This window comes from Capra hircus, chromosome 24 (assembly GCF_001704415.2).
Source record: "Capra hircus breed San Clemente chromosome 24, ASM170441v1, whole genome shotgun sequence".
Taxonomy (NCBI): Eukaryota; Metazoa; Chordata; class Mammalia; order Artiodactyla; family Bovidae; genus Capra; species Capra hircus.
In genome coordinates this window covers 21391323-21418907 of record NC_030831.1, presented here as the reverse complement: position 1 = coordinate 21418907, position 27585 = coordinate 21391323, and the positions used below count along the sequence as shown (strand labels likewise).

General features: G+C 36.6%; 1 protein-coding gene across 2 annotated transcripts in view; it reads right to left on the bottom strand.

Moving 5' to 3' along the window:
- Window positions 1–27585, bottom strand: part of RPRD1A (regulation of nuclear pre-mRNA domain containing 1A) — a 66045-nt gene that overhangs the window by 14131 nt on the left and 24329 nt on the right. The window contains exons 2-7 of one of the 2 annotated variants that reach the window (XM_018039602.1): window positions 25658–25787; window positions 22729–22835; window positions 22552–22649; window positions 20083–20209; window positions 19799–19974; window positions 17888–18485 (exon numbers count right to left, since the gene is read on the bottom strand). In XM_018039602.1, coding sequence (XP_017895091.1) covers window positions 18366–18485; window positions 19799–19974; window positions 20083–20209; window positions 22552–22649; window positions 22729–22835; window positions 25658–25787 — 758 coding nt within the window. In that variant the 3' untranslated portion in view covers window positions 17888–18365. Of the gene's footprint in view, window positions 1–17887; window positions 18486–19798; window positions 19975–20082; window positions 20210–22551; window positions 22650–22728; window positions 22836–25657; window positions 25788–27585 lie in introns of those variants that run through there. The other variant, XM_005696977.3, reaches the window with a different exon arrangement.

The window sequence follows — 27585 nt, the reverse complement described above, 5'->3', positions numbered from 1 at the left end:
TGGACCTGAGTTTGAGTAAGGTTTGGGAGTTGGTGATGGACAGGGAAGCCTGGCATGCTGCAGTCCATGGGGTTGCAAAGAGTCGGATCCGAGTGACTGAACTGAACTGAAATTGGGTGTCTTGCAGAATATTGCCACACAAGGCTTTTAACAGGCAGGCCATAAACCAGGGATTCTAGGCTGTTCAAGAGCACATACAGCTTCTTTGTGACATCCCTACTCCCGTCTCCAACGTGCTCATGTGCAGAATAAAGCTTCAGAAGAGATTCTGTTTTGTAACATTCCTCAAAAACACTGACATACATAACACAGGCAAACATTAGAGCCAACATTTCTCTTGTTCTTGTCATTCAATCTCTTCTTGACCGCCTTCAGCAACAGCAAACATTGCATTCTCTTTTACTTTTAAAGAACAGTTTCACTGGATACAGAATTCTAGGATGGAATTTCTCCCAACACTTTTCACTCCACTCTTCTTGGCGTGGTTCTGCTGTAATTCTTTTCCTACAGGTAAGAATTTTTTTTTTTCCAACTGTTCCCAAGGTTTTCTCTTTGCAATTTCATTTTCTGCAATTTGAATATGACATGAAAACTGAAACAGTTAGTCGCTCAGTCATGTCCAACTCTTTGTAACCCCATGGACTATACAATGCTTGAAATTTTCCAGGTCAGAACACTGGAGTGGGTAGCCATTCTCTTCTCCAGGGGATCTTCCTGACCCAGGGATCAAACTGGAGTCTCTCAAATCACAGGTAGATTCTTCACTGTCTGAACCACCTGGGAAGCCCCAACACGCCTAAGTGCAAGCTACATTTTTTATATCCTGTCAAGTATTTGTCCTCTCAGTTTCCTGGATCAGTCAGTTTGATGTCCTGTCATTAACTTCAGAATTTCTTCTGCTTCATTTGTTCTCCTTCTGATACCCCAAGCAAATGTTATGTTGCACTTTTCCAAACTGCCCACAATTACTGAATGTTCTAGGTTTGGTTTTTGTTTTGGAGAAAAGGTTGTTGCTGTTGTTCTATTTTCTTTTTGCATCTAAGTTGAGAAAATCTCTACTGATGGATTATCAAGCCCATATATTTTTTTCCCTCAGCAGTGTCCAGTCTACTGAGGTGATCATCAGAAGCACTCATGTCAGTGTTTATTCCTAGCATTTAAAATTTGTTTTTGATTCTTTAAGCATACACCTCTACTTATATCTGTTCTTGCATGGTGTCTATTCTTCATTAGAGTTGTTAACATATTAATCAATCACATTCCTGAACTGGTGATTCTAAAATTTGTGTCATACGAGAATCTATTTCTGACTTCTTGTTTTGTCTCTTTAGGCTGTTCCTTGCCTTTTGGCATGTTTTGCAATTTTTCAAAAGCCAGACAATAAAAAACTGAGGTAAATAGAGGTTTTACATTGGTCTGGCCAGGATTTGGGCTGTATTTAAGGTTTGCTGCAGATGTAGATAGCTGAGGCTTTTTGAAACACATTACTTTCATAGTCCTTTCACATTAGGCCAGGCCTAACTGGAAGAATGGTCTTGTCATTTGGAATACATCCACTGGTCCTAATTCGGCCTTCTTATATAAATCAAACTCTTCTCTCCCAATAGCTTTCAAAGCATCTGAAGACAAGTAGCACGTAAATTATGCCTGTCCTTAAGTCTGATCTCTGATATCCCCATTTGTTCAACTGTCCCCAGTACTTTGTCTTTATTTCCTTTGCCATCCTGACCCCTGCCTCTGAATACACTGTGGTAATTCCCTTTGCTAATGCAGAATCCAGCCCAAGTTAAATACATAAATCCAGCTGTAGTTTAACAAGCATGCAATGAAACAGAACTTATTTTTCATATTCTGAACATTTAGTGTAGCTTAACACTGTTTATGTTACTACAGCTTTATCACCACGCTAACAGCTACATGACCCCTGTTTTCTCAAGAAATGATGCCAAGCCATACTGATGCAGTTAGCTTAGAGAAATCTAAATGCAGGAACTGACAGTGGAAATTTTTAAGTGATAATGAAGGCAATGCAAGAGTCAGGGATTCCCCATTCAATCTGCACTGGTTATGGACCAATGGTTATTTAACTGTGAGCCACAGATGCGTATTAGAAGCAGCTTTAATTCAACTAAAGTTGTGAACGAATCTGGGCAATGTGCATTTTTCAAAACTTTTGGCCACTCAGAAAATTTAAAAATGACAATGCTCTCATATTCTATAATCTGATGTTTCATGAACAAATTTATTTTTGGGTGGGGGGGGGACACACAGCATATGAGGTCTTAGTTGCCAGAACAGCGCCCCCTGCAGTGGAAGCACAGTTTTAATCCCAGATGGGAACCAGGGATGTCCCAAACACACTTTTTCTTTAATCAAAGACAACTGAACACATTTATCTATGGTCCCAAAAGTTAAAAAGTAACTGAAATCTCATTAGGCTTTAGAACACAGAACACATTACTGTAGTATAATGTATTCAGCATCCAATAAGTTATAAAAATTTATCAAATTTACTGATAATGATCTGCCTCATTAATATGTATATTTCATTGTATGTAAAATAATCTCAATTTTAAAATGCACTAAGTATTAGTCCTAAAAAACACCCAAGAATACTAACTTATGATGGAATAATATCACTGTATATTAGAAAGCTTCCAAGAATGAAATTGGCTTTGCTTTGAAGCAGCGCCTTTCTTCATAACCTGATCTAAGTAAGCATGACCAAATTTGACATGTTTTACAAAGAAATTTTGCTTTAGGAAGCTATGCCAGACAGAATTCTTTCTGTGGGATTATATTAGTATGAATGACATAAGGCTCTCTTTAAAATTTTAACTACCTAAGAAGTTCCTATTTTACTTCAACAAAAATGGTATGTGCAATGGTATCAAAATTAGCAAGACAAATTCTAACATGAATCTTACTTCAAAAAGGAGTGGACAAATAAATTAGAAAGTATAGTTACCAAAAATACCACTCCCCCAATAAATTACAATGGTGCATTGAAGGACTGAGCTTAGAGAGGCAGTGAGGACTTGTATTAAACAGATTAACTTCTAATACTTTTGATACTAAATATCTCCCCCCAGCCAGTATGTCACATGTACCTAGGTCTTCCAATAGATCCACAACTTATATATCCTACATGGATAAATGGACCTCTTTCCTAAGGCTTCAGCTGTCTTTTTAACAAAGGAAACAAAAGATACAATAAATGTGCTGCTAAATTGCTTCAGTCGTGTCCAACTCTGTGTGACCCCATAGACGGCAGCCCACCAGGCTCCCCCGTCCCTGGGATTCTCCAGGCAAGAACACTGGAGTGGGTTGCCATTTCCTTCTCCAATGCATGAAAGTGAAAAGTGAAAGTGAAGTCGCTCAGTCGTGTCCGACTCTTAGCAACCCCATGGACTGCAGCCTATCAGGCTCCTCCATCCATGGGATTTTCCAGGCAAGAGTACTGGAGTGGGGTGCCATTGCCTTCTCCGACAATAAATGCTGGCCACCTATAATGTTGTTTTAAAAAGTCACTATCACAAACACTTTTTAGAAGATGAGATTGAATATATGCAACTATTCAAAACAAAACAGTGGAGTGAAATACACTGAAATATTAAAATTCATTGTTTTCAGAGAGGTTGATATAAACTCTTTAAGCTGGAATTTTTCCGGTACTTTCCAAATTTTCTATAATAAACATTTATTGTTTTTATGATGGGAAAGCATTTTAGGAGTAAAAGGCAAGGAAAAACTTTTAACTCTGCATACAAACTTACTCAGAAGTTTCCATGATGAAGAATGGGGGCAAAGTTAAAAGCACTGAATTTTAAGAGTTTAAACAGATCTCATAAATCATTAGGTTTGATATCTGCATTTTGAAGATGAGGAGAAAAAGAGGTTTATATTACACAACTTCAAACCAAAAGTTCTAAAACCCGTAACTCTCTGGTTCATTACTCTAATCCAAACTTCATACTCACTGAAGGCTAATCAAGATAAATATCCAAGTTGGATGTAAATCTGTACATTGAGTATAGCTGTAACTCTTTTAACATTTTTGTAATTATGCTTACAATGGTATTTTTAATCTGCGATTTTTATAAGAAAGTACACTGAAATGTTATCAGGAGCTAAGTAGTTTTAATATATTCATTTTAATGTAATTATTTTAATAATTTTTCAAATTTCCTTTGAAGATAATATTAACTAATACTTCAGTGCTTCAGTGTTCTCATTCATTAAACAGTATCCACCTCATATAGTCACAAATAAAGATAGGATCAGTACCTAGAACTGCACCTTCACAAACAGTAAATGCTAAGTATTCGTTATTATTTTATAATAAAATTATAAATTGTCTCCTTAGAATGGTGTTTAACTGTAGTATCAGGTTTCAGGTTAGACACTGGTCATTTTTCACCTATATAATGGAAAATGTTTCCTTTACTCAGGATTGGGATATTTTATGCAAGAGGCCAAAGATTTTGGTAATCTAAATAAAAACTAATAAGCTCTTAGAGGCTGTGAAGACAACCTATTTTCTGACGGATACTAAGTAGGGATGGGGCAGGATCTCCACGTGTGTAGGCATTTTCAGTAGTTTACATCACTATGTTGGACTTTTCTGTTAACTATTTCTTAGGGGAAACTTCTTCCGTCTGAATCTGCTGTTTTATGTATTGCCCTTCAAGGAATGCCTGGTGATTCCAGTGATGTTACTGTCTTTGTGACTAGACTGTTATGTACAACTTACTTGGGTTGTCATTAAAGTGGACAAGACCCAACATCAATTATCCCAGTGAATGATTTTCCAGAAACAGGTGATCCCCATTACTCCTGGGCCTCACCAGCTTGGAGGAAACATTGCCCTTTCCCTCTGCTCCAAGCTCCGATACAGACACAAATGCCTCACTGCTGCTACCTGGCCCAGGAAGCGAGGGAAGTGACCTTCCTGTTTCCACTGCAGCACCCTTAGTCACTGTGTGTTGTTCCAACCTCCTGCTTCCACTTCGGAGCTTAGAATATTTGAGCAAACGCTCTCATCTTGAGGAGGGCACATGCCAAGATGTGGTTTATTTCTTCAATTCCTATCAGTGATCCACCTTCAAAAGTAGACTGCCATTTGAGGGGGGAGGGCACCCATATCATTTATCTTATTAGAGTGGAAACATATTTAATAAATATAACTTCTGCATTGTATCTATATGTATCTTTTAAGCAATCTTTATCAGTCACTATAAACAGGATTTTCTGTTGCAATAGAAATGTTCTGTATCTGCACTATCTAACAGAGTACCAAAGAGCCACAGGTGGCTACTAATCATCTGAAATATGGCTAATACTGATAACTTAAATTTTATTCAATTGTAATTAAATATCACTGTGGCTAGTGGCTACTGGGTAGTGCAGCTCCTTATCTCTTTACATTTCACCTCAACTCCATGTGTGTCTCCAATTCATTTTTCTTCCTCAAATTTCATTTCATCCCCCTCTTCATTGTATCTACCTTTAATTTGCGTAATATATATACATATACATCTTTATTATATCATAGACTATGCTAGGTTTAATAATTCCTTTTATTTTAATATATATTAACTTTTCTATAAGTTCTAGGAGGTGGGAAAAGCTGCCACTCAGTCTAACATCGTAAAAAAAAGAAATCTACTCTGCTTTTATTTTCTCTACAGAAGAGAGTGAAAATCTAAATCAGGCAAGAAATAATGTGAATATCACACTTTAATTATGCCCAAGTCTCCTAAAAGAATCAATAATATTCCAGACCAACTTCATTTCTGAGACAATTACATCTCAGATATCACAAAGAACTACCAACAGGGTGCACGCCAGCATTATTGTACCTAATTTTGAAAAAAGGTTAACCCTGGAGAAGGAAATGGCAACCCACTCCAGTATTCTTGCCTAGAAAATCCCATGGACAGAGGAGCCTGGCAGGCTACAGTCCATGGGGTCGCAAAGAGTCGGACTGAACGACTTCACTTGACTTGACTAGACTCTAAAAACAACAGAGAAGTAAGTATGGGGCAGGTAAGTCCAAATCTCAAAGAAAGATTGAATATATTATTTAAAAGAACCTAGGAATCCAGCTGCAATCACTGAGATGCTAAGAATATAACTAGGAATATAAACACTTGCTTTTTGAGAGCTCACACTACAGATACAAAAACACTGCAGACATCGTATACTCTTTTTACAGTATCCCAATAAATAAAACATAAATTCACTGGTTAAATGATAAAACAGATGTAAACTAGCTAGAAAACCTCCAAGTCTCTCTGTTTTGAGGCTGAAACTTCTGGGGCACTTACTATATGCTAAGCAGTTTAAGCACCCCTACTCGTTTAAATCCCGTAATAATCATATAAAGCAGGTATAATTATTATCTCTACTTTATAGACAAGGAAAATGAGGTAGAGAAAGGTCAAATGACTTGCCATTTGCCACTCAGCTAGTGAGTGGTGAAGCCAGATTCTTAACTAAGGTAATCCGGTTCCAGAGTTCCTACTCTTCAGCACAGAGCTAAAGTGCTTGGCTATGTGTTCACTGATACAAGACCAAGCTGATTAACTGGGGAAAACATCTAATCACAGGCATATGTTTCTAGCCTAGCCTTATCTCTCAAACAGAGAAAAATACTTTTATTTGTAATTTTAAATATATTCTTAAGAAATCTGCAGAAGAAACAAAAGCCAAAACAAGAAGTAACAAAAGTGTTTTTAAGAAAAACTCTTACAGACTGAAACCCTGACTCAGTAAGATAATACAGACACATGTATTTTAAAAACTAATTACATAAGAATCTGACAAACAACTCCAAGATTAACAACATTGGCTGATGTTCAAAAAAAAAGTCTGAAGCAGTCCCCAAATTAGCATGAGCAAAAAAATGCCAGAGCTACACTGTCAAAAATATACTCCACTGGAAAAAAAAAAAAAAAAAAAAAAACCCTCAGAGGTAGAAGTTTATATGCAGCCAAAAAAGCTCCAAAGTGAAGGGAATGGTCTTTCTCAAAGGAAAGCAGGGTGTTTGCTTTGATATCCCTGCTGCATCAGTAACAGAAGTACAGGAAAAGTGGCATGATTCACAGCTGGCAGCTTTCTGTGGCCACAGAGCAACCAGAGCTAGAAGGTCCATGGGAAGGATATCGCAACTTCCGAGGACAGTGGGAAGGCAATCGAGGCTTCAGGGGACAGCGCGAGGGCAACCGAAGTGTCAGGGGACAGTGGGAAAGAAGTAGAAGCTTCAGAGGACAGCAATCAGGAGGTGGCAACAAAAGTAACAGATTCCAAAACAAAGGCCAGAAGCAGAGTTTTAATAAAGCATTTGGACAGTAACTTGAAGTAAAGGATTTATTTGGCAAAAACAGAACTATGTTCAGCAATGTGGAACTGAACATTATTTTTCACAAAAGTTAAAAGCACATTGTATTTCCTTCCTGACCACTTGCCCAGTCCCCATCTCTTCGAGAGAGAAAAGCTTCATCTATTTCTGACTGATGACTGTCATTTATAACTTTATTGCTACTTTCATTTGTGTATTCCTTTGGAAAAGGTGTATGGATTCATTACATATTCTAATGTATTGTTTATAGATTATAAGATAAAGTCAAGCATGTATCTGCTGATACTTTTTAAGTTGACCTGTCTTTATACTTAGAAATGTCTCTTAATAGTAGGCTTCCCTGGTGGCTCAGACAGTAAACACTCTCCTGCAATGCAGGATCCCTGGGTCGGGAAGATCCCTGGAGAAGGAAATGGCAACCCACTCCAGTAATCTTGCCTGGAGAATTCCATGAACAGAGGAGCCTGGCAGGCTACAGTCCACGGGTTGCAAAGAGTCAGGCATGACTGAGCAATTATCACTCACTATCACTCAAAAAAGCTCTAAATTATTTATGCTAAAATAATTTTATTTATTGGAATTAACTTCAACATTCTTTAGAGAATAAAAAAAAGACATCTAATTATTTACTTTGCTTACTGAAGTGATCTTTTCTCAGAGCTCATTACTTTCATCAAACATGTACTTTCAAATACCTATTTATTTGTACAATTCCTAAACCCACAGATTAGGAAAATTAATCTAAAAACAGAGAGAGAAAATGCTTTAAGCACTAACTGCAAGCAATAAAACATATAAGACGCTAACCTACAAAGAACACATATGAAAGTTTCTTAAAAAAGCAGACAGTAGCAGATTAAGCAGTATTTAACACTTGCATTAAATAGGTCCAAATACTCCTATACATTTCACCAAGCTCTATGGGGAGGACTGTTTTTCAGTTATTAGACATTTATAATGCAGATTCTCCTGTGTGTCACTTTAGCAAGCAACCTGTGCCTGCGGCGACTCCCGGCAGCACGGGGAGGGTCCAAGGACCACCATGACTGAAGGGGTCCTGGGGTGGCATGGCTCCTGTGCTGGGAAAGCAGAGGCAACGCTCCAGCCAGGTCTGCGCTGACTGGGCAAACTCGCAGAACTCTTGGTGCTAACTTCTCCTTGGATGCCGATTCCCTATCCACCTGCCCCAGGGTTGTAGCATCTGTGAACTGGCCAACTAAAAGCCAGTATAAAATCTCTTTTTTCAACAGAGATCAATAAAACACTGACAAAACTCTCCACTCCCCCCATTAGAGAACCATGCTGTAAGGGAGAACAAGTACAACAGAAATAGCAACATCAACAAAAACCCACGGGACAATTAAAGGAAAACAGAAATGAGGAAAAACGATGAGAAAAGATAAAAATGTGGCATAAAGATTCAAGAGAGTCAATATATGTAACAGGGAATTTAAGGAGAAACTATGGAGAAGGCAATGGCACCCCACTCCAGTACTCTTGCCTGGAAAATCCCATGGGTGGAGGAGCCTGGTGGGCTGCACTCCATGGGGTCACTAAGAGTCAGACACAACTGAGCGACTTCACTTTCTCTTTGCACCTTCATGCACTAGAGAAGGAAATGGCAACCCACTCCAGTGTTCTTGCCTGGAGAATCCCAGGGACGGGGAGCCTGGTGGGCTGCCGTCTCTGGGGTCGCACAGAGTCGGACACGACTGAGCGACTTCACTTTCGCTTTTTACTTTCATGCGTTGGAGGAGGAAATGGCAACCCACTCCAGTGTTCTTGCCTGGAGAATCCCAGGGACGGCGAAGCCTGGTGGGCTGCTGTCTCTGGGGTCGCACAGAGTCGGACACGACTGAAGCAACTCAGCAGCAGCAGCAGCAGCAGCAGCAGCAGCAGCAGCAGCAGCAGCAGTAGCTCAGCGGTAAAGAATTCACCTGCAATGCAGGAGATGCCAGGTTCAATCCCCAGATGGGGAAGATCCCCTGGAGGAGGGCATGGCAACCCATTCCAGTATTCTTGCCTAGAGAATCCCAGGGACAGAGGAGTCTGCAGGGTCCATGGAGTCACAAAGAGTTGGGCACGACTAAACAACACGTTAATAAAAATTAACAAAAGTAAATGGCAACATACATTTTTCTGATAAAAGGGTACAGCAATGTCAAGCCAAATTAATAAAAGGCCAATATCCTAGATATGTGATAGTCAAAGTGTTAAATGTGTAGGAGAAAAGAAAAAAAACCACGGTAACTAGGCCAAATGAAAAAAGAAAGTGACCCAAGAATTCTACATTCAGCCAAGCACTCATATGTGAGCAGAAAGGAAAGCCACTCACAGACATACCAAGACTTGCACTAATTTTGCTATTCGTCAAGACTTCCACATCTCTGTCCTTTTTCTGACATAGTTGACTGGAATAGCTTTTCAACTAAATTGTTAAATGACAAATAATATATGAACAATGTAATAAAATTAAAAAATAAGAAAAATATGATTTTCTACAGACCACTGAAAAGAAACTGGTCGGTAAAGAGCAAAGAGAAAAGAGGGAGAAAACTAAATAGAGAGCTATTCTTTCAGAGTAAGTAATTTCAATATCAATAGTAGGTTGTGGTTTTTACTTATAATTCTGGACTTTTGGTATAATCTACATTTTCCCCAGGAATGTATGTGAATGTATACACACACACACAAATATATAAACATATAAATGAACAAAAACTTTTGTGAAATTTCCTAAACAAAAGTATATAGTAAATTTCTAGCTACTGTTCAGAAAATGGAGATTACTAGTCTCAAAACCATGTGCTCCCTTCACATCAGAAACATTATTCAAGCAGAGGCTATCTTTTGAGAAGTGTGCTAAAATAATTTCCAGCACTGGGTAAATTAGATGATCTCCAAACCAAACATCAATCTATTACTACAACTATCATTTTTCAAAGCAAAAACTCAAATCAAAAAAATGCACAAAGGACTTCTCCAAAGACGACAAATAAATCACTGACAAGCATATGAAAAGATGCTCAATATGACTATCAGGAAAACACAAAGCAAAACCACAATGAGATACCATTTCATGCTCATTAGAATGGCTATTGAGCAACAAAAACATAAACAAATGCTGGCAAGGGATGTGGAGAAAGGGGAGCTCTGTGCATTGTTGGCAGGATGCAAAATAGTTGTGGCCATTATAGATGGGATAGTGTGGTAATTTCTCAGAATAATGGAAAACAGAATCACCACATGATTCAGCAATCCCACTCCTGGGTATATTCCCAGAAGATGTGAAATCAGGGACTCAAAGAGATATTTGCTATGAACCCATGTTCACAGCAGCATTATTCACAATAGCTAAAAGGCGGAAGCTACTACGGTGTTCACTGATGGACAACTGGTGGTCCAGTGGTTTAGACCACCTGCCAATGCAGGGGACATAGGTTCAATCCCTGGTCTGGGAAGATCCCACATGCTATGAGACAACTAATTCTGTGCACAGCTACTGAAGTTCATGTGCCCTAGAGCCTGTGCTCTGCAACAAGAGAAGCCACTGCAATGACAAGCCCCACTCACTGCAACTAGAAAAAGCCCTCAAGCAGCAATGAACACTCAGCACAGCCAAAATTAAATTGAAAAAAGAAAAGAATTCTGTGATATGAAAGTGAAAGTGGTAGTTGTTCAGTCGTGTCCGACTGTGTGCGAACCCATGAACTGGAGCCTGGCAGCCTCTCTGCCCATGGGATCCTCCAGGCAAGAATACTGGGGTGGGTTGCCATGCCCTTCTCTAGGGGATCTTCCCACCCCAAGGATTAAACCTGGGTCTCCTGCACTGCAGGCGAATTCTTTTACCATCTAAGGCACCTGGGAAGCCCCTGCCATCAAAAAGACAAATATTGCACGGTTACTCTTATATTATATATCCAGCATAGACTTACGCATAGAGTCAGTTTGTCAGGGGTGGTAGGGAATGGGGAGTTGATTAATGGGTATAGTTTCAGTTCTGCTACATGAAAACAATTCTGCAGGCTGGCTACAAAAGAACATGAATATACCTAACAGTATTGAACTGCACACTTTTAAAAATGGTTAAGATGTCAACTGTATATTTCTCTTACAATTTTTTTAAGTGTAAAAGAAAAAAAAAAAACTATACCATTACTTTAACTGCTCCCAGAATTTGTCCCACTAAAGATTTTTCTAGGTATTATGCAATTTAAAGGATCTGGCAGTAGGGCAAAAGCAAAAAAAAAAAAAAAAAGTAAAATAATGGCTTTTGGTATTCATTTCCAACTGTCTTTCACAAAGAATGAGTGATACATGAATTTACATCAACAGTGTAAGAGACCCACTCCCATCTCCCCTTGCCATTGCAAAGGATGCCATTTCCTTTCCTTAAACTTGTAGCTAACATGAGCATGAAAATCATATCATGTATTACTTTTTCATTTTCCCCCTACTTCTAAGAATTTATGAAACCATGATCACAGATAAGCATATTCTTAAACTGGAAAAAATAAATGCTAAACAGCAGGCAGCTGGCTATAGAAATACTTCTTTAAAACAGAATATGATCTAGATATTAAAATGAGAACCTCTGTAATCATAGGAAAATGTTTACAGTACGCGTGTAAAAAGGGCAATGTATAAAAATGTCATACATGCTAATACAATGACTGACCCCATCTTCCAAATCTTGTCAAGGGTTATTTCAGGAGGTATGAGACTTTAGGCGATATCTGTGCTTACTAACAGTTTCTAAACTATGAGAAGCATGTACTACTCATAAAATCTTTTTTTAAAGAACTAATATTTATTGACCCCTCAAGCTAGTTCTCTAGTTTAATATCCTTTTACTCAATGTCAGAATCATTCCCACCATGGTTTTCAATCTCATTTATCACTGATTCCTCTTACTCCTCTGATCCAATTAACAAATTATGGTGATTCAATTGTTCCCCTCACCTGCCCATTCCTTTATTTTCTCACTGTTATCATCAACTATGGTTTAGGCCTTCATTACCCATAATATAAAATTTCCAGTAAAGTCCTATCTGGTCTCCCTATCGCAAATCTCTAGCCATTCTAATCCACTTGGCAACTGCAACCGGGTTTCCAGACACTGCTAATGCTACAAGTCCTCTCTGGCCTCTGGGCTGTTATAACCAACCATCTGCTCAGTCAGCCGTTCAGTGCCCGTCACAATTTGATTCCAACCTACTTTTCAATCTCATCTCACTCCTAATTCTCAGCTGCTACAGTAACAACCAATAATTGGAGCAGCTGTCAGTTGTTGAGCACTTTACTACACACAGGGTGCTAACTGCTTTATATGTATAAATTCCATAATCACAATGCTTCTCCTGAAGGGTATTACTAGTATGAGTTCTATTCCACAAAGGAGTTAACAAGCAGAGAGCAAATAGAGTTTAATTCCTCTTTTTACCTAAGTGAACAAACGCAGACGAGGACTGACTTCATTGGTAGCTACAGTTCTTCCACCAGGTAGCACTGTGATGCTACCTTATGGATTGCTGAGTAGTACTGCTCGTTATTCATGTTTTCTAATCTATCATTAAAGTGTTATTCTACTAAAGACAAAAAGTAAATACGTAAAATAATTTTAAAATTCCAAAACGGTCTTTCATTTTTTGTTCAAAATTCTCAGCTGCAGTTCTAGAATCCAGTCCTTTAACACAAAATCCCTTTTTGAAAAAGTACTGGGCTTATACTAATATGACTTAAAAATTAACTTATTTTCTGCTGAATATAATTTTCTTCAAAAACCTCACGTATCTTTAATCATTTTATCAAAGCATCATTCTTTCTGATTTAATTACAAAAGAAATCACAAATTTAAAATACAAAGATTACTTATTTCTTGCAAACTACATTCGTACTAGCATTCATTCCAGAGAAGGCGATGGCACCACACTCCAGTACTCTTGCCTGGAAAATCCCATGGACAGAGGAGCCTGGTAGGCTGCGGTCCGTGGGGTCGCAAAGAGTCAGACACGACTGAGCAACTTCCCTTTAACTTTTCACTTTCATGCATTGGAGAAGGAAATGGCAACCCACTCCAGTGTTCTTGCCTGGAGACTCCCAGGGACGGGGGAGCCTGGTGGGCTGCCGTCTATGGGGTCACAGAGTCGGACACGACTGAAGTGACTTAGTAGCAGCAGCAGCAGCATTCATTCATTCATTCATCATTTGATGGCCAACTATCATTTTACTCACTCAACAGAAACACCTACCTACTAGGAGAAAACCTATTGCTCCAAACCCTTAAGATACAGCAATAAACATGAAAAATAAAGTTCTTCCTCTCTTGGTACTCACATTCCAGTCAGGTACAGATATAAGTATATAATAAGGTTTTAAATTTCAAACAGTGGTTTAAGTTCCATGAAGAAAAAACAATATATCAGCAATGTCATCAGGAGAAGGGTAGGTGGAATTTAATGAGACAAGGGTTCTAAGGAGGTGATACAGGAATGAAGAAAAAGGAACCAAGTTCCCAGGTGGTGCTAGTGGTAAAGAATCCACCTGCCAATGCAGGTTAGACATGAGATGCAGGTTTGATCTCTGGACTGGGAAGACCCCCTGGAGGAGGGCATGGCAAGCCACTCCAGTATTCTTGCCTGGAGAATCCCATGAACGGAGGAGCCTAGCAGGCTGCAGTCCATAGTGTCGCACAGAGTCTGACACAACTGAAGCAACTTAGCACGAAAGTAAGATTAGGAGACAGCATTGCAGCCACTTTGTTAGCAATTGGCAAAGCAAAAGCCCTGGTGTGAAAACTTGCTTCATCTGCTTAAATTGATGCCTCTGAGATGGTTACAAGATGAAGTTAACAGAGACTCGAGACTAGTCATCTCACAGGCCATGTATGGCGTCTAAGATCCAAAAGTGTAATAGGAAGCATTGGAAAGTTTTACACGGGGGTCTGATGAGATCTGTTTTCCTCTTAAAAGACCAATCTAGCTCCTGTGATGCAGAGTTAAAAGAGGGCGCAGGAACCTCAGCTGTTAAAACAATAGAGGCAACAGACATCAGTGTGGTCTGGCAGGAGTTATGAAACATATATTATTACTTCTATTTAATTAGACACAAAAGGTCTTCCATTTACATAACAAACTGAACTCCACTTCCTCCCCAAAAGTCACTAAAATAATAAAACAAGCTATCAAGGCAGAAGCCCACCACGAAAAAGAAGGAACCACAGTATACAGATGTCCTGGAAGTTTTAGAAAAGAGAAAAAAATGAAACAAGGGATAATGACCAAGGGTAATGTAATTCATCCTGAGGAATTTTGGACATTCTGAGGACTTTGAGGCACCAAGCTCCTTGAAATGTAATGGTGGGCCTTGTTTTGACAATGAAGACCAAATACATACATCTTTCCATCAATCTGTTAAAACTCATCTCATAGAGCCAACAGATGAGGGATAAGAAACAAAGCCGAAGACCTGCTTCTGAAGATACAAGTCACACAGATAAGAGTGAGGCCCTGCTCTGAACACAGACGTCCTATGTTAGCTACTGAGCAAATGTGAACCATTTTGTCTAGAGAAAAGCCATGGCCCAGAAGAGAAGACCTATACAGATTAACGATTATTTGAGGATCATCAAAGGCAATGATCTAATATGATCTTACTGAAAGTCTTTAACATGAATGAGCAAGTTCAACTTTAGGAATTTATCACAAGAGGTGAGTAGGGAGTTAATAAAAGAGATGTTCACTTTCCCTGAAAGTCCAGTGGCTGGGACTCAGTGCTTTCATTACTAAGGGCCTGGGTTCAATCCCTGGTCAGGGAACTAAGATCCCACAGGCCTTGCAGTATGGCCAGAAAAAAAAATGTCCACTGCAATACTGTTTATAGTATCAAACAAATGGAAACAATCAGTCATAAAGAACAGAAATGTCCATACATTAAAAAAGAAAATAGTCACATGATAAGATGCATATATCACATGAAAAGGGTAACACACAAAATACATGCAGCCAATACATATGGCTAATAAGCCTTTGCTTATGTAGCTTTTTTCCCATGATGAAAACAGCTTACTGGAGTAGTTATCAAAAATAATTAAAAGTTTACATAATCCTTGAAAAATGGACATATTAACCATAACAAAGTTTTAAACTTAATGATATTTCGATCTCAAAAAATAATCTAATTAAGACACTAGTAACATTTGCTTCTTTAAAATTCATATAGCTCCATCTTATTAATTTTAAATTTAAATGAAATCAGTATGATTTCAATGGAAAGACAAAGTATAAAGAAATAACTAAAGATTCCATAAGCAGTTCTCCATATTCTTACTAATATGCCCTTGAATGATACTTGTAATTTGATAAATCAGTAAATAACAATCAAAAAGCTACATGCAAACACTTTTAGCATTTTAGAATGTTTAATTCTGCATCTTCAGTGCTATATATTTAAAATATTCTTATTTCCTATACTGAGAGATATACGTGTTTCTAATCACTAAATGTTTCATGCAAAACAAAATTTACCTTTATGCACTTTTTAAAAATGGAAATTAAACTTTTTGGAAAGCAAAAAATTTTATAAAAGCAAGCACTCTTGAAAACGCCAAGTAAATTAAGAAATGTCTACTTAGGAAGATGTCATTTAAAATATTAATTATAAATAGAGGCAAATACAAATAAGATAGTAAGAGGGAAGAAGAATTCATAAGCACAATAATCATTAGAAAAAATTAGACAAGAAAAATAACAAAAAGTAATAAAAAACAAAAATCTACCACGTAATTAAATATGCGTAAAACAAACAGGCCAGCAGGATAGAAAAATGACTACATTCACAAATATACATGTATACAGAAATAAATATGATCAAAATTATACTTTACAATATAGCAAAATAGACTAACATTAAATGACTAATCATTAATCAATGACAAGGGGACATTTACTATCACTTTCAAATAGTTATATCCCTATATCATATATATCATGAACAAAAAGTCCTATAGGATAAAATTATTAGGGAAAAAAACTACAGAAAACTTGTATAGTATTTTTATAGTTATGAAAATTTAGAAAGCAATCTTAACTATATCCAAAAAGCCTAGAATTTATAAAGGCAAAGACAATTTGTCATTGAACCATATACCTAGAACCAAAGTTAAAGAGATACAGGAAATCAGCAGAAATGAAGTGGCTAACAAATATTTTAAAATGACCAACCTAAGCAAACAAAAAAAATATTTTTAACCTATCAAATATACAAAAAAAATTTTAATATTTTATGTGTTTCATTTTTAAAGTTTTTATTGAATTTGTTGCAATATTTTTTCTGTTTTCTGTTTTGGTTTTTTGGCCAGGAGGCATGTGAGATCCTAAGTTTCCTAAATCTTAACCACTGGACGATCTGATTTTGTACCAGATATACAAAAATTTTAAATATCACTGACTTCAGTACTGGATGAGGTTGTGCAGGAAAAGATGCACTCATACTTCAAGGAGTTGAAAAAAGCAAAATCAACATTTAACCAGTCATTCTTGACCTAGCTATTCTATTCTACTTCTGAGACTCAATCCTACAGATATATACTAGCACTACTAAACAAACCTGCATTAACAGGATGTCCTCTGTAATACTAGCTGTAATGCACAAAACTAATAAAAGCACCTCAATGGGTACAATCTGACACCATGAGGGAAAGACTTAAACAAACAAACAACAGTCATACCATGAATATTATTCCCTCATTTTAAAAAATTAGGTAAATCTGAATATACTGATAAAGACTGCAAAGGATAAACACTATCCTCTCTGACAGCTTTCCCACCCTGACTTCTAAAACTTGGAACTGTGATTTGATTTCTCCTTTTAAGAGCCATCAAACCATGATTTCCAGTTTTCTATGGAAGTCTACCAATTTAAAACTGATCAATGTTGCATGAGGTAAATAGGTACTTCATAAAAGCCTGTTTTTTTAAATACCATCTGTATCATGAAAAGAAAAGTTACCTGCTTTAATAACCAGCTATAGTTACAACTTTAAAAAACGATTCATAATTTCCAAAAAATTTTTTAAACACTTCATGTTTTCATTCATTACAAATGTTTTAATACTGGCTTCCTTAAGAAATATGAAACAGCCAATTCCTGAACCAATACTTTAAATTTATATCCCCTCTTCTTCTTAAGAGCAATTACGGACACGTCAATACCTGGTCAATCACACTTAATGTTCAAGGATGCCTGACAAGTAAAAACTATGTGATGCTGATATGGTCTAAATCCTGACCACTCAGTCTCAACTTCAAAGGGATGCCACCTATTTGGCGCAAAACATGTCTAAAAAACTCTTAATTATTTTCACATCTTCTGAAAACAGAATCACCTAGTTATAAATGATATTTACAAAGAGTGCTACGAAACAACTTCCTAGTTTATTAGAAATCTAAATTTTTTTACTTCTAAGAAACATCTGACATAGTTTAGGTGGTTTATGATAACAAAAATCTAGTTATTCTAAAACACAACAAAAAAGTCCCTAGAACACCTTATTTTGAGAAAAGTGACTACCAGCTGCTGCTATAATCTTACACTGATGCAAAAACTAGAAGCAAAATTTTCATTTTGGAGGCAGATTGCTTGGGTTCTAAACAAGTCACTACCTCTTTACAACCTTAAACAAATTTTTTTTATCTCCTTCCATTTCCTCTATTTATAAAATTCGTATGTTTCCTGCTACACAGGATTAAATTAGTTGATATGCGTGAAGCGCTTAGAATAGTACCTGACATATGGTAAATTTCACTGCCATTATTATCATCAGCCTCACTACCTGTAACTGTCATGAAATCTGGCTTCCTGGAAGACACTGGGATAAGAGGGGGTTAGGTTGGATGGTATCTGATCATTTTTCTATACAGTTCCAACATAAACGCTATTTTTGTAACCAGTGATAAATAACCAGTTTAAGTGGGAAAGCAGTATGAAGTGGAATAATGAGGTTTCAGTCTTCAATTTTCAAAAACATGAGACAATTCAGGCTTTGGAGTTTGATATTTATTTTTAGCAGGAAGAATATGCTAAGGTTGATGACATCATTAGAAGATACGCCCATGTCCAATACCTGCAACAGAAGCTCAACAGAAGTTAAAGAAAGCATACCAAGGACTAGAGACAAAAATTACATGGCATTACTTACCCTTAATTCTGCTAACAGTAAAACAAGTAACAGTGTGTTTAAGACTGAGGTTCCATCACAAGATCAAAAACCAGTAAGTTAATTATCAAACTTATTTTTTAGAAAATTCTGTTATATGTAAACCTGGGCAACCTCTCTAAAGGTGAGCAAAATGCCAACAACTATGCTTTGAGTGTGTATGTGTGAGCAGAGGAGGGGAGGACTGAAAAGGGGTTATGCTACACAGTGCTGACAATACGGGGTGGGAGAGTTCTGATGCTGGTACTTAGTCAACTGCATTCACAGGTAGCAATGGTAATCATCTTTGGCACAATCAGGGACTGCTGAAACAAGAACTAAACTCTAATAAATAGAAGCAACTTAACAGATGCAGCATTATAACATACCTAGAAATTTAAAGAGGACTATCTTAAAAAAGGGATCCAGACTTTAGAAATTCTATGTATTATTAGAAAAAGAAATTACTATAGCAGCAAACAATTTTAACAAGAACTAATCAAATTAAAGATTCTGTTAAATAAAATGAAGTCTGGTTCATTCCCTACCCCTGACAATGGCTACTCTGCTCAAAGGAAATTTGAGTTTCTTGAGGGGTCTGTAGCTCCAGACTTCTTGTCAACAGTATCAATCATCATTCAATTTAAAGAAGCAATAACCTTCTACTTAAGGGGGTGTCCAACCCAAGAGTGGAACAGAAATATGTTAAAATTCAAGAATGGAATAATGAAGTAACCTGACAACTACCTTTCTAAGCAAAACTGATAAACTGCTCAGGAACAGGGAAACTGGGAACCAGTATACCCGTAACAAAAAGTCTTTATTTCTTAATTGTATACCCGAAAGACTGCCTGTACTCAGAACAGGAATTAAGTCCAACCATAATTTACTGTAGCTAAGACAAGACTTTATACTAACTGCTATTTTCCCATTATTTTTGTTATTGAGGATAAGGGTTTAAATGCATAAGATGAATTACTGTTACTGGAATTTCACACGAGTAATTTAAAAACACAACCAATTTTTACTCATTCCAAATCTCTAAATTTTCTTAGGCAGACTGAGTTGGTTCAAGTAAAAAACCAATTAATGTAGCTTAATTGGAGTAGCTTACCTGGGCCATTGTCTAAAGGGGTCTGTGTTCAAAAAGTGCAAAACGTGCAGAAATATTAAGCTATTTTAAGGTTCCTACCAAAAATAAATTTAATAAACAAGCACTAAATAAGGAAAAGGTTACGCACTTCCAATTTATGCTCTTTCTCTGCAAGGGCTTCCTTTTGACAACGAAGAAAATCTGCTAACATTCGAGTGAGCTGCTTCCTATCATCTATTTCAGCCGCCAACCTGCCGTTGTAGTCTGCCAGCAACATACAAGCATCCTCTACCATTTTAGAAAGTCTTTCTCCAGACTCTTTATCTAAGAAAAGCACAGGATAACACAAGTATTACACAACAAAAACAATGCCATATGCTGTTTCCTTACCCTGTCCCCCTGAAAAGTTCAGATCAGACTTGCTCTTCTTACCTGTTATTTTATCAAGAAGGGACACTTCTTGAACTTCAACAGGCAAAGAAGCTATCCTTTGATGAACTGCTGCGTCACCAGAAGCTGCATTTTCTAGATCTTGCAATGCTCTAACGAGATCTAGAGTCTAAAAAGTTAGACAACTTTAGAACCAAAAGTAGTGAAGCTTAAACAAATATAAAAGACCTAAAATTCATTCATATTCCTTAATCTGACTATTCGACTATTAAAATGATGTGATTCATTTGTAAGCCAAATATATACAGTGGTAAGGGGTCGCAAAGAGTCGGACACGACTGATCAACTGATCTGAACTGAACTGAAGACGGAAGGCAGGCTATAACTTCAACCTGGAGAATACAAGTTTTATGAATGACATATTCATTGTAGAATCATTATACTAATACATAAGAAGAATTTCTAGTATTAAATTAGATATTGGGGGGTAGAAAACACAAATCATCATCTATCATAACACAGAAGAGCCCCCAAATTCCATCTCCCAATGAAGTAATTAAAGCATAAGAGAAATGTACTTTTGGAATATGTATGTTCACATATGATACCTTCAATTATTCTATGGTTTGTTAATAAGATCATTAAAATGTTACAAAGTTCCATATATCTGGTGACTTATATTTATATAATGCTTAATCAGCATTTTAACGTCAATATTTTCATTGCACTGTTTTCATACCAGCTATAATTAGGAGGGATGGGCAAGTATTTGCTGATAATTTCATAATTCATAACATCCCTAAATTATTCCAAAGAAAACTGAGTAAATTTTCTTTTTCCTAGTCTCCATTCCCATCCACATCTTTTTCACTTGTTTTCTTTTTTACATCTCTAAGCCTAGATTCTGGAACACTAAGAAATCACACACATACATGAAAAGTGTAGGATATTATTAACTCTGTATATATTTAGATGACACTGCCAGCCAGTTTCGAATTTTTCTTTAAGCTATCCCCTTACAAAAAAATGTTATTACTGGGGTCTAGCATATAGCAAATAATCAAAGATTAGAATGAATGGAACCTAGTTAGAAATATACTATCGCCAGTGTGCTTTTAATTCACTACTGTTTTTAAAATCCAAATATTACAAAAAAAAGTTATTTTGTTATATTTCACCACTACAATGAAAGTGAGCTTAACAGCAATGACATGACAAGGAAGCTTATTTCTCATGATGCCCCAAATAACTTACATTATTATTTTTTAATCAGACTTAGAAAGTTCTAAAATTTTCTGGATTACTAACAAGAAACCTGGCTTTATGGTTTTGACAACGTATGCATGCTTTAATTACAAACTACTCTCATTACACCTTCACACTCCTACATGAAGAAAGCAAGCGGCAACAACCTCCTGACAGAGGAGAATGAAATGATTAGGTCCTATGAAGAGAAATCTTTGCCATTCTGAACCATTGAGAATTAAGCAACACAACTAACCAGAAAATGGTCATTATAAAGCCAAAAGCAATTGCATTGTATACAACAAGTACTAGGGAAGAGTCACATCAGAAACTCCTAGAAGTACAACTTAGGTTACTCTCTCATCAGGGAGAATAGGAAAGGGTCAGACCCTTTAATTAAAACTGGAGTGAAATACTGTTCTTGGAGTGAGTTTCAGTCCAGGTCTCCAAGTTCATGGAGCACTTAAGTTCTTATTACTCTACAGGATACTAATTCCTGCAAACCACATCTGCTTCCAGACAAAGCTCAGCAGGAACCACATTCTGGCTCACACACTGAGTTACGTTTCTGTACCATTTGTAGCCCATGAAGATATTTACCTTGTTTTAAGAGTATGGCTATGTCTTCATTTTCTCCTTTAAAATTCTATCTGTCCCTCCTATATGTTTGAAACATAGAAGGAGGAAGCTTTAAGACTCAATGCCCACATAATTAAGGTAAAAATGTCTTTTTGGAATCATCTGATGGTTAGAAAATGCTATACTGTACCAACCTGGGAGGACATGGAGTATTAAGATAATGATTCTAATTAATCTGTTTTTACCATGGAACTACATGGTTCCATATGGTTCCATAGAACTATATGAATACGTACTTGTTAACTCTAACATGCATTTTTACATGTTTAAAAGCAAAAATACTTAAAAAGATTGTTTATCTCTAGGCATGGAATTTTTTGCATACTTAAACAATATAATAGTCTACATTTTATTTTTAAAAAAAACTGTTGAAATGGTAGATATCTCACCAGATCTAATCATACCTGGCAATCAAATACTTTTTATGTGAAATATAATTGCCTAATATACAACACACATTAAACATTAAGTGGTTAATCAGAAAATAAGACTTATTCACATAGCTTGTTTCCTATACCCAAAATTATAATAAGTCAATTTACAGAAATAAAACAGCAAAATTAGTAAAGCTTGGTGGCTACATGAAATACTAGAAATATAACTCTCTCAAGAGAGAAAAACTGCTACCTGTGGTGGTTCACTTGGAGATCCTAGAGAGGAACAGTTTTCATTCTCATCCACCTTTATCTGCTCATACGTTCGCTTCCTAGGCTTCTTGTCACCATCTGAGTTGAAAGAACATTTAACTTTTAATGAAAGAACACCTTTCAATGAAGAGATAATGATAAAAGATTATATACTTACACAGAGCTTGCTTAAGTTGTTCTAATACATCATTTTCATACACAGACCTTTCTTCCCAAATAGACAGCACTCTTCCAAGGTGCTTCTTACAACTGTCATCAGTTTCACTAAAGAGAAGATAAAAACATTAACAGTAAAATGCACAGTGCCATTGCAAAGATAATGGTGATTTTAAATACAATGGTTATCCACTCCCTGAAAAAAGCTGCCCAACTGTTCACTGAGTTTCACTATGTGACCAGCAGTTCAAGGGTGAAGTGACCAAGACAGACATACTCTCTGCTTCCCTTAAAGAACTTAGAGACACACTAGTAAGCAAAAAACCACCAAAGAAGGATGACAGCGCTAGGACTGGTGACAAGGGGTCATCAAGAAAGTGCCTCTAGCCTCATGGGGGCGGAACATAAAGCTAAGCAAGACTGCTAATAGGTGACTCTGAAGCTTATTTCACAGATATTTCCTGACCAATGTACGATCTCCGACACTGGAGATAAGACGGAGCTTTATGGCAGCTGTTATTAATAAGAGCCACAGAAGAGAACAGAGCGTTAGAGATGGGTTTCACAGAGACATGGCCCACTTCAAGAGAGATCAGGAAAGGTATGGGAGGAACAGTATTTGAAGAAATGATATGCTTATCTGGACACACAGAAGTGGGAAACAGCCTACTCCCAACACTTCCCACCACCTTCACCACTCCCGCTGCAGACTGAACCACCACCATCTCTTGCCTGGATTTCTGCAACAGCCTTTTCACTGGGTTCCCAGGCTCTACTCCTTCATCTATTCTCTACTAATGTAAACCACTTCATACTGCTCTCAGTATGAAAGAACCACCAATTATACCAAGGAAAAAAGCAAAGACTTTATTTACCCTGGGCCACAAACTGGGCATGTTCTACTTCCTGGCTACCTCTTAGACCACATTTCCTAAATGCAAATCTTGCTGATCCTCAAATATGCCCAGCACATGGTATCTCCCTGTGTCTGCCTTGAGTTTTCTCTACCCAGGATCCTTTCCCGCTAGATAGTCAAATGGCCTGTTTTATCCCTCCCTTCAGTCTCTGCTCCCCCAAACTGTCAATCCTCACCTCATGAAATAACTGAGTGCCATCACACTCTCTAGCTCCTTCCCTGCTTTATGTTTCTTCGTAGTACTTATCTTTTTTTTTTTTACATTTTTAGATATATTCAGTTGTATTATTCTGTTATCCACTGAAATTTAAGCTCCACTAGAACAGAACTTTATAGTTCATCCATTATGGTATCCTCACTGCCCAGCACAAAGTAGATGGCCAATAAATATTTTATGGAATTTTAGGAAGAGGCAATAAATTAAAAAAGCCCAAGCCAGAAAGAACTAAATAACTTAACCACATAACTTAACCACATAACCATAAGTTAACCAGTTAACTTAAACCACATAAACTATAGTGTGCATGGGGGAGGAGAGGGGTTGAGGAGGTGGAGAAATGTGAGCAGGAGTCTGAAGAAGTACACTGGGCCAGGGAGGAACACCTGAAGCTTTACAGAGCACTTCAGACCTGATCTCTAGAGAAACGAGAACCACTCAAAGACAGAAGACTGTTTAGTCAGTTCTACAGCTATGGCTACAGTTTCCTAGATGGATTAAACAATACTGGAGGCTACTGCAATTATACAGAAATGACATTATGGTAACTGGAATGACAGTAAGTCTAAGAACCAACAGAACTGTATGTACTATATGGGATACAGCGAGTCAAGGAGAAAGGACAGTGGATATATTATAAATCACGGTATCACAGAGAGTTCACAGTAACACCTAATTTCTCACAGGGGCATCAGGATAGATGAAGTTGCCATTCATCAAGAAAGTGAACCTAGAGAAGGAGCAAGTTTGACAGGGAGGAAGGATATTGTGAATTCAATTACATATTTAAGTCTCAGATGTGTGGAAGCATACAACTAGAAATCAATACGCAATTGGATATACCTACAAAACTGAAAGGAAAAACACTGCACTGGAGCAAAGATTATCAGCTTTTAGGGTGTGGATAATAACTAAACATATGAAATGTATGAAATCACCCAGAGGACTAGTAAAGAATATGACACCAGGAGGCCTTGGACTGAATTCTAAGAAACACTAGCACCTGAAAAGATGGTAATAGACAGTATCTAAATTGAAGGATAAATAATATTAATTTAAGAAAGCAACATACAGCAGTGTTTCACACTCTGTAATTCTTTTAAAAAATACATCTGCTGTGACTAAACTTCAGGGCTTGTGGTGAGTATATTTTCATCCTTAAATCATTCATTCAACACAGATCATCATTCACCACTGAATTCTACAAATCAGACTGATGTAATTGCCTACCCCAATGTTTACAAAGTAATCTACCAAATATTTGCACATAATATTTGGAAATAAGCATTTTAAAAGCACAGACTTCTACCTTCAGAAATTTTCTATAGCAAAATTTTCAACAGGCTTGTGATTATTTTAAATATTCTGTATTATCAAAGCATTTAAAAATGTTGTGACATATACCCACACACCAGAAAACATTAAAATTATTATATGCAATATGACAGAAAGGGGTAAGTTTTTCCAGAAATATTAGTTGGAAGATTGATCATTATAAGCACACAAATTTTCAATTCAACACACTTATTAATTCTTAATAAACTTCATTTCAATATGGCAGTTGCTTTTGGTCACTTAAGAAACAGGTGAACTCCAAATGTCCACCTGAGCAAAACCTTTTCCTTCATACAAGTATTTAACACATTTATAAATGCCATCATTGGTAAGTCTTCTCAAATGAAAACTTCAAAGAAATACAGCTTATTTTTTTATTTTAATGTCTTAAGACAAGTTTTAGCAAAGGGACATATTAGACATTTATAACAGATTACCTAGTACCCAAAACAATGACCATACCTTGAAACATGCTTAAAAGCCTCCACTATAACGGGTGCAAAATCTTTTGTAAACTCTGGCCCCTTCCTTTTGCTGTTTTGAATGACATCATTAGCTAGGTAGAGAAAAGTAAGCTTCCTGTTCGGTTTGGCTGGAAAAAAAAAAAAATCTAATTAAAATACCCTCAACTTAACTGAGACAAACTTTCTCAATACCTGAAATTAAGCAGTTTGAGAACTACAACAAACTTACTAGCCTTTGTCTATTAGGTTCAACCCTAGCTTCTCATTCTACTGCTAAATTCAGCAAAGCAAGTCAATATTCTTTAAAGGATAACTACTTTATTGTTTCTGAAGATCACTCACATGAGAGAAAAAAGAGAATTCATGAGGCAGAGGTAGCCAATAACATATTTCCTTACAGGTTTACTAAGTCATCTAAAGCACTTATCTTTGATGGGTAGTATTATCATTAGTTACAAATTTTTATACATGGAAATCATCACATCTGTGTAAAAATGTATTTCTGTGACTATTCTGTACTAAATTTTACTAAAACTATGAAACACTACATAAAATACAGTGAAAAACCTCACTTAAAATAAGATGGTGATTGGTCATGTTATTAAAATGATACCTTAAATCTTAACTGAATTTATGACTACTTTATTGACAATACATATATTCATTTAAACATCAATCATTAAGTTACCATGAAACAAAAGAGAACAAAATGTAAGACAGGTTGAAAGAGGCATTACTTCGATCAATTACAGATTTTTTCACTTACTAAATAAATATTTGTCAAGCTAACAGAGTGAATGTTAGAGAAACCAAGTGGACAAAGTTTAGATGTCCCCCTACTTTGGATTACATGGCCTTAAATAACTGATTCATCTCGACAAAAATACACCCCTACTCACAACATTCTGTGGGTACAATTATCCTCCTAAAAGAGCAGACAAGATTTCAATAATCTAACCAGAATACATTATTACTCATTAAATGTTAAGTGGCATAAAAGTACTGAATATGACTTAAAATTTATATATATATATATGTGGAAAAATTAGTTGAACACAACCTTTTATACTATTTTCACAGTAGTATTTTACTAGAATTGGAATCATTCAAAGTTGTACAATTATATTCACAAACAGCATACTTTGTGACATCCACATTACACTGGCGTAAGGGCTTACTCTAAGGACTGATAATCCAATGTACTATTCACAGGGCCAGTTTATTGGATTTAAGGCAAATATTTGGGCAGACAGCATTTAGTCCTCAAGATACAAGTATTTAATTTAAAATTTAAGCCACTTTTGAGTTCACATTTTTCTTTTAGAGACTGTAAAATATTGAGTCACAACTGATCAGACCTTACAAACCTGTAGTGCCCATTGACTACATAACCTGGTTTGCCTGTCTAAAGTTGCAGTCTACCAATTACTGGGCTTTTGAAAGTTGCTGGCACAGAATGAAGATAAAGGGAGAGATGGCAGTAACAGAGACCAACTTCTGATTCTTCTGGCTCTTGTCTGGTCAGCTAAACCATAGAGGACAACTGATTAAGATACCAAGATCCTTTCTTGTGAAGATTGTAACAGTAAATTTCCAGTATTCAACCTTATCTTTAAAAAAAAAACATCCTAACCTTTGCCCACAGAAAACCTCACACAAAGAAAAGGCCTTAATCTAAATATTAAAAGTATTAATCCAAGTATTTGCATTCTTGACATCAAAAAGAATTTAAATACTCAAATTTGTTCTTAGCACTTTATATATATATATAAAACCTAATTTAATCCAAATAATGTAAGGTATCATTATTATTTGAATTTGGCAGTTGAACAAAAATAGACATCAAAAAGGTTGTCTGCCCACAGTGAAATAGCCAGGAAGGGATCAGTCATGATTTGAATTTCAAAAGTCCAACTTCAAAGGATT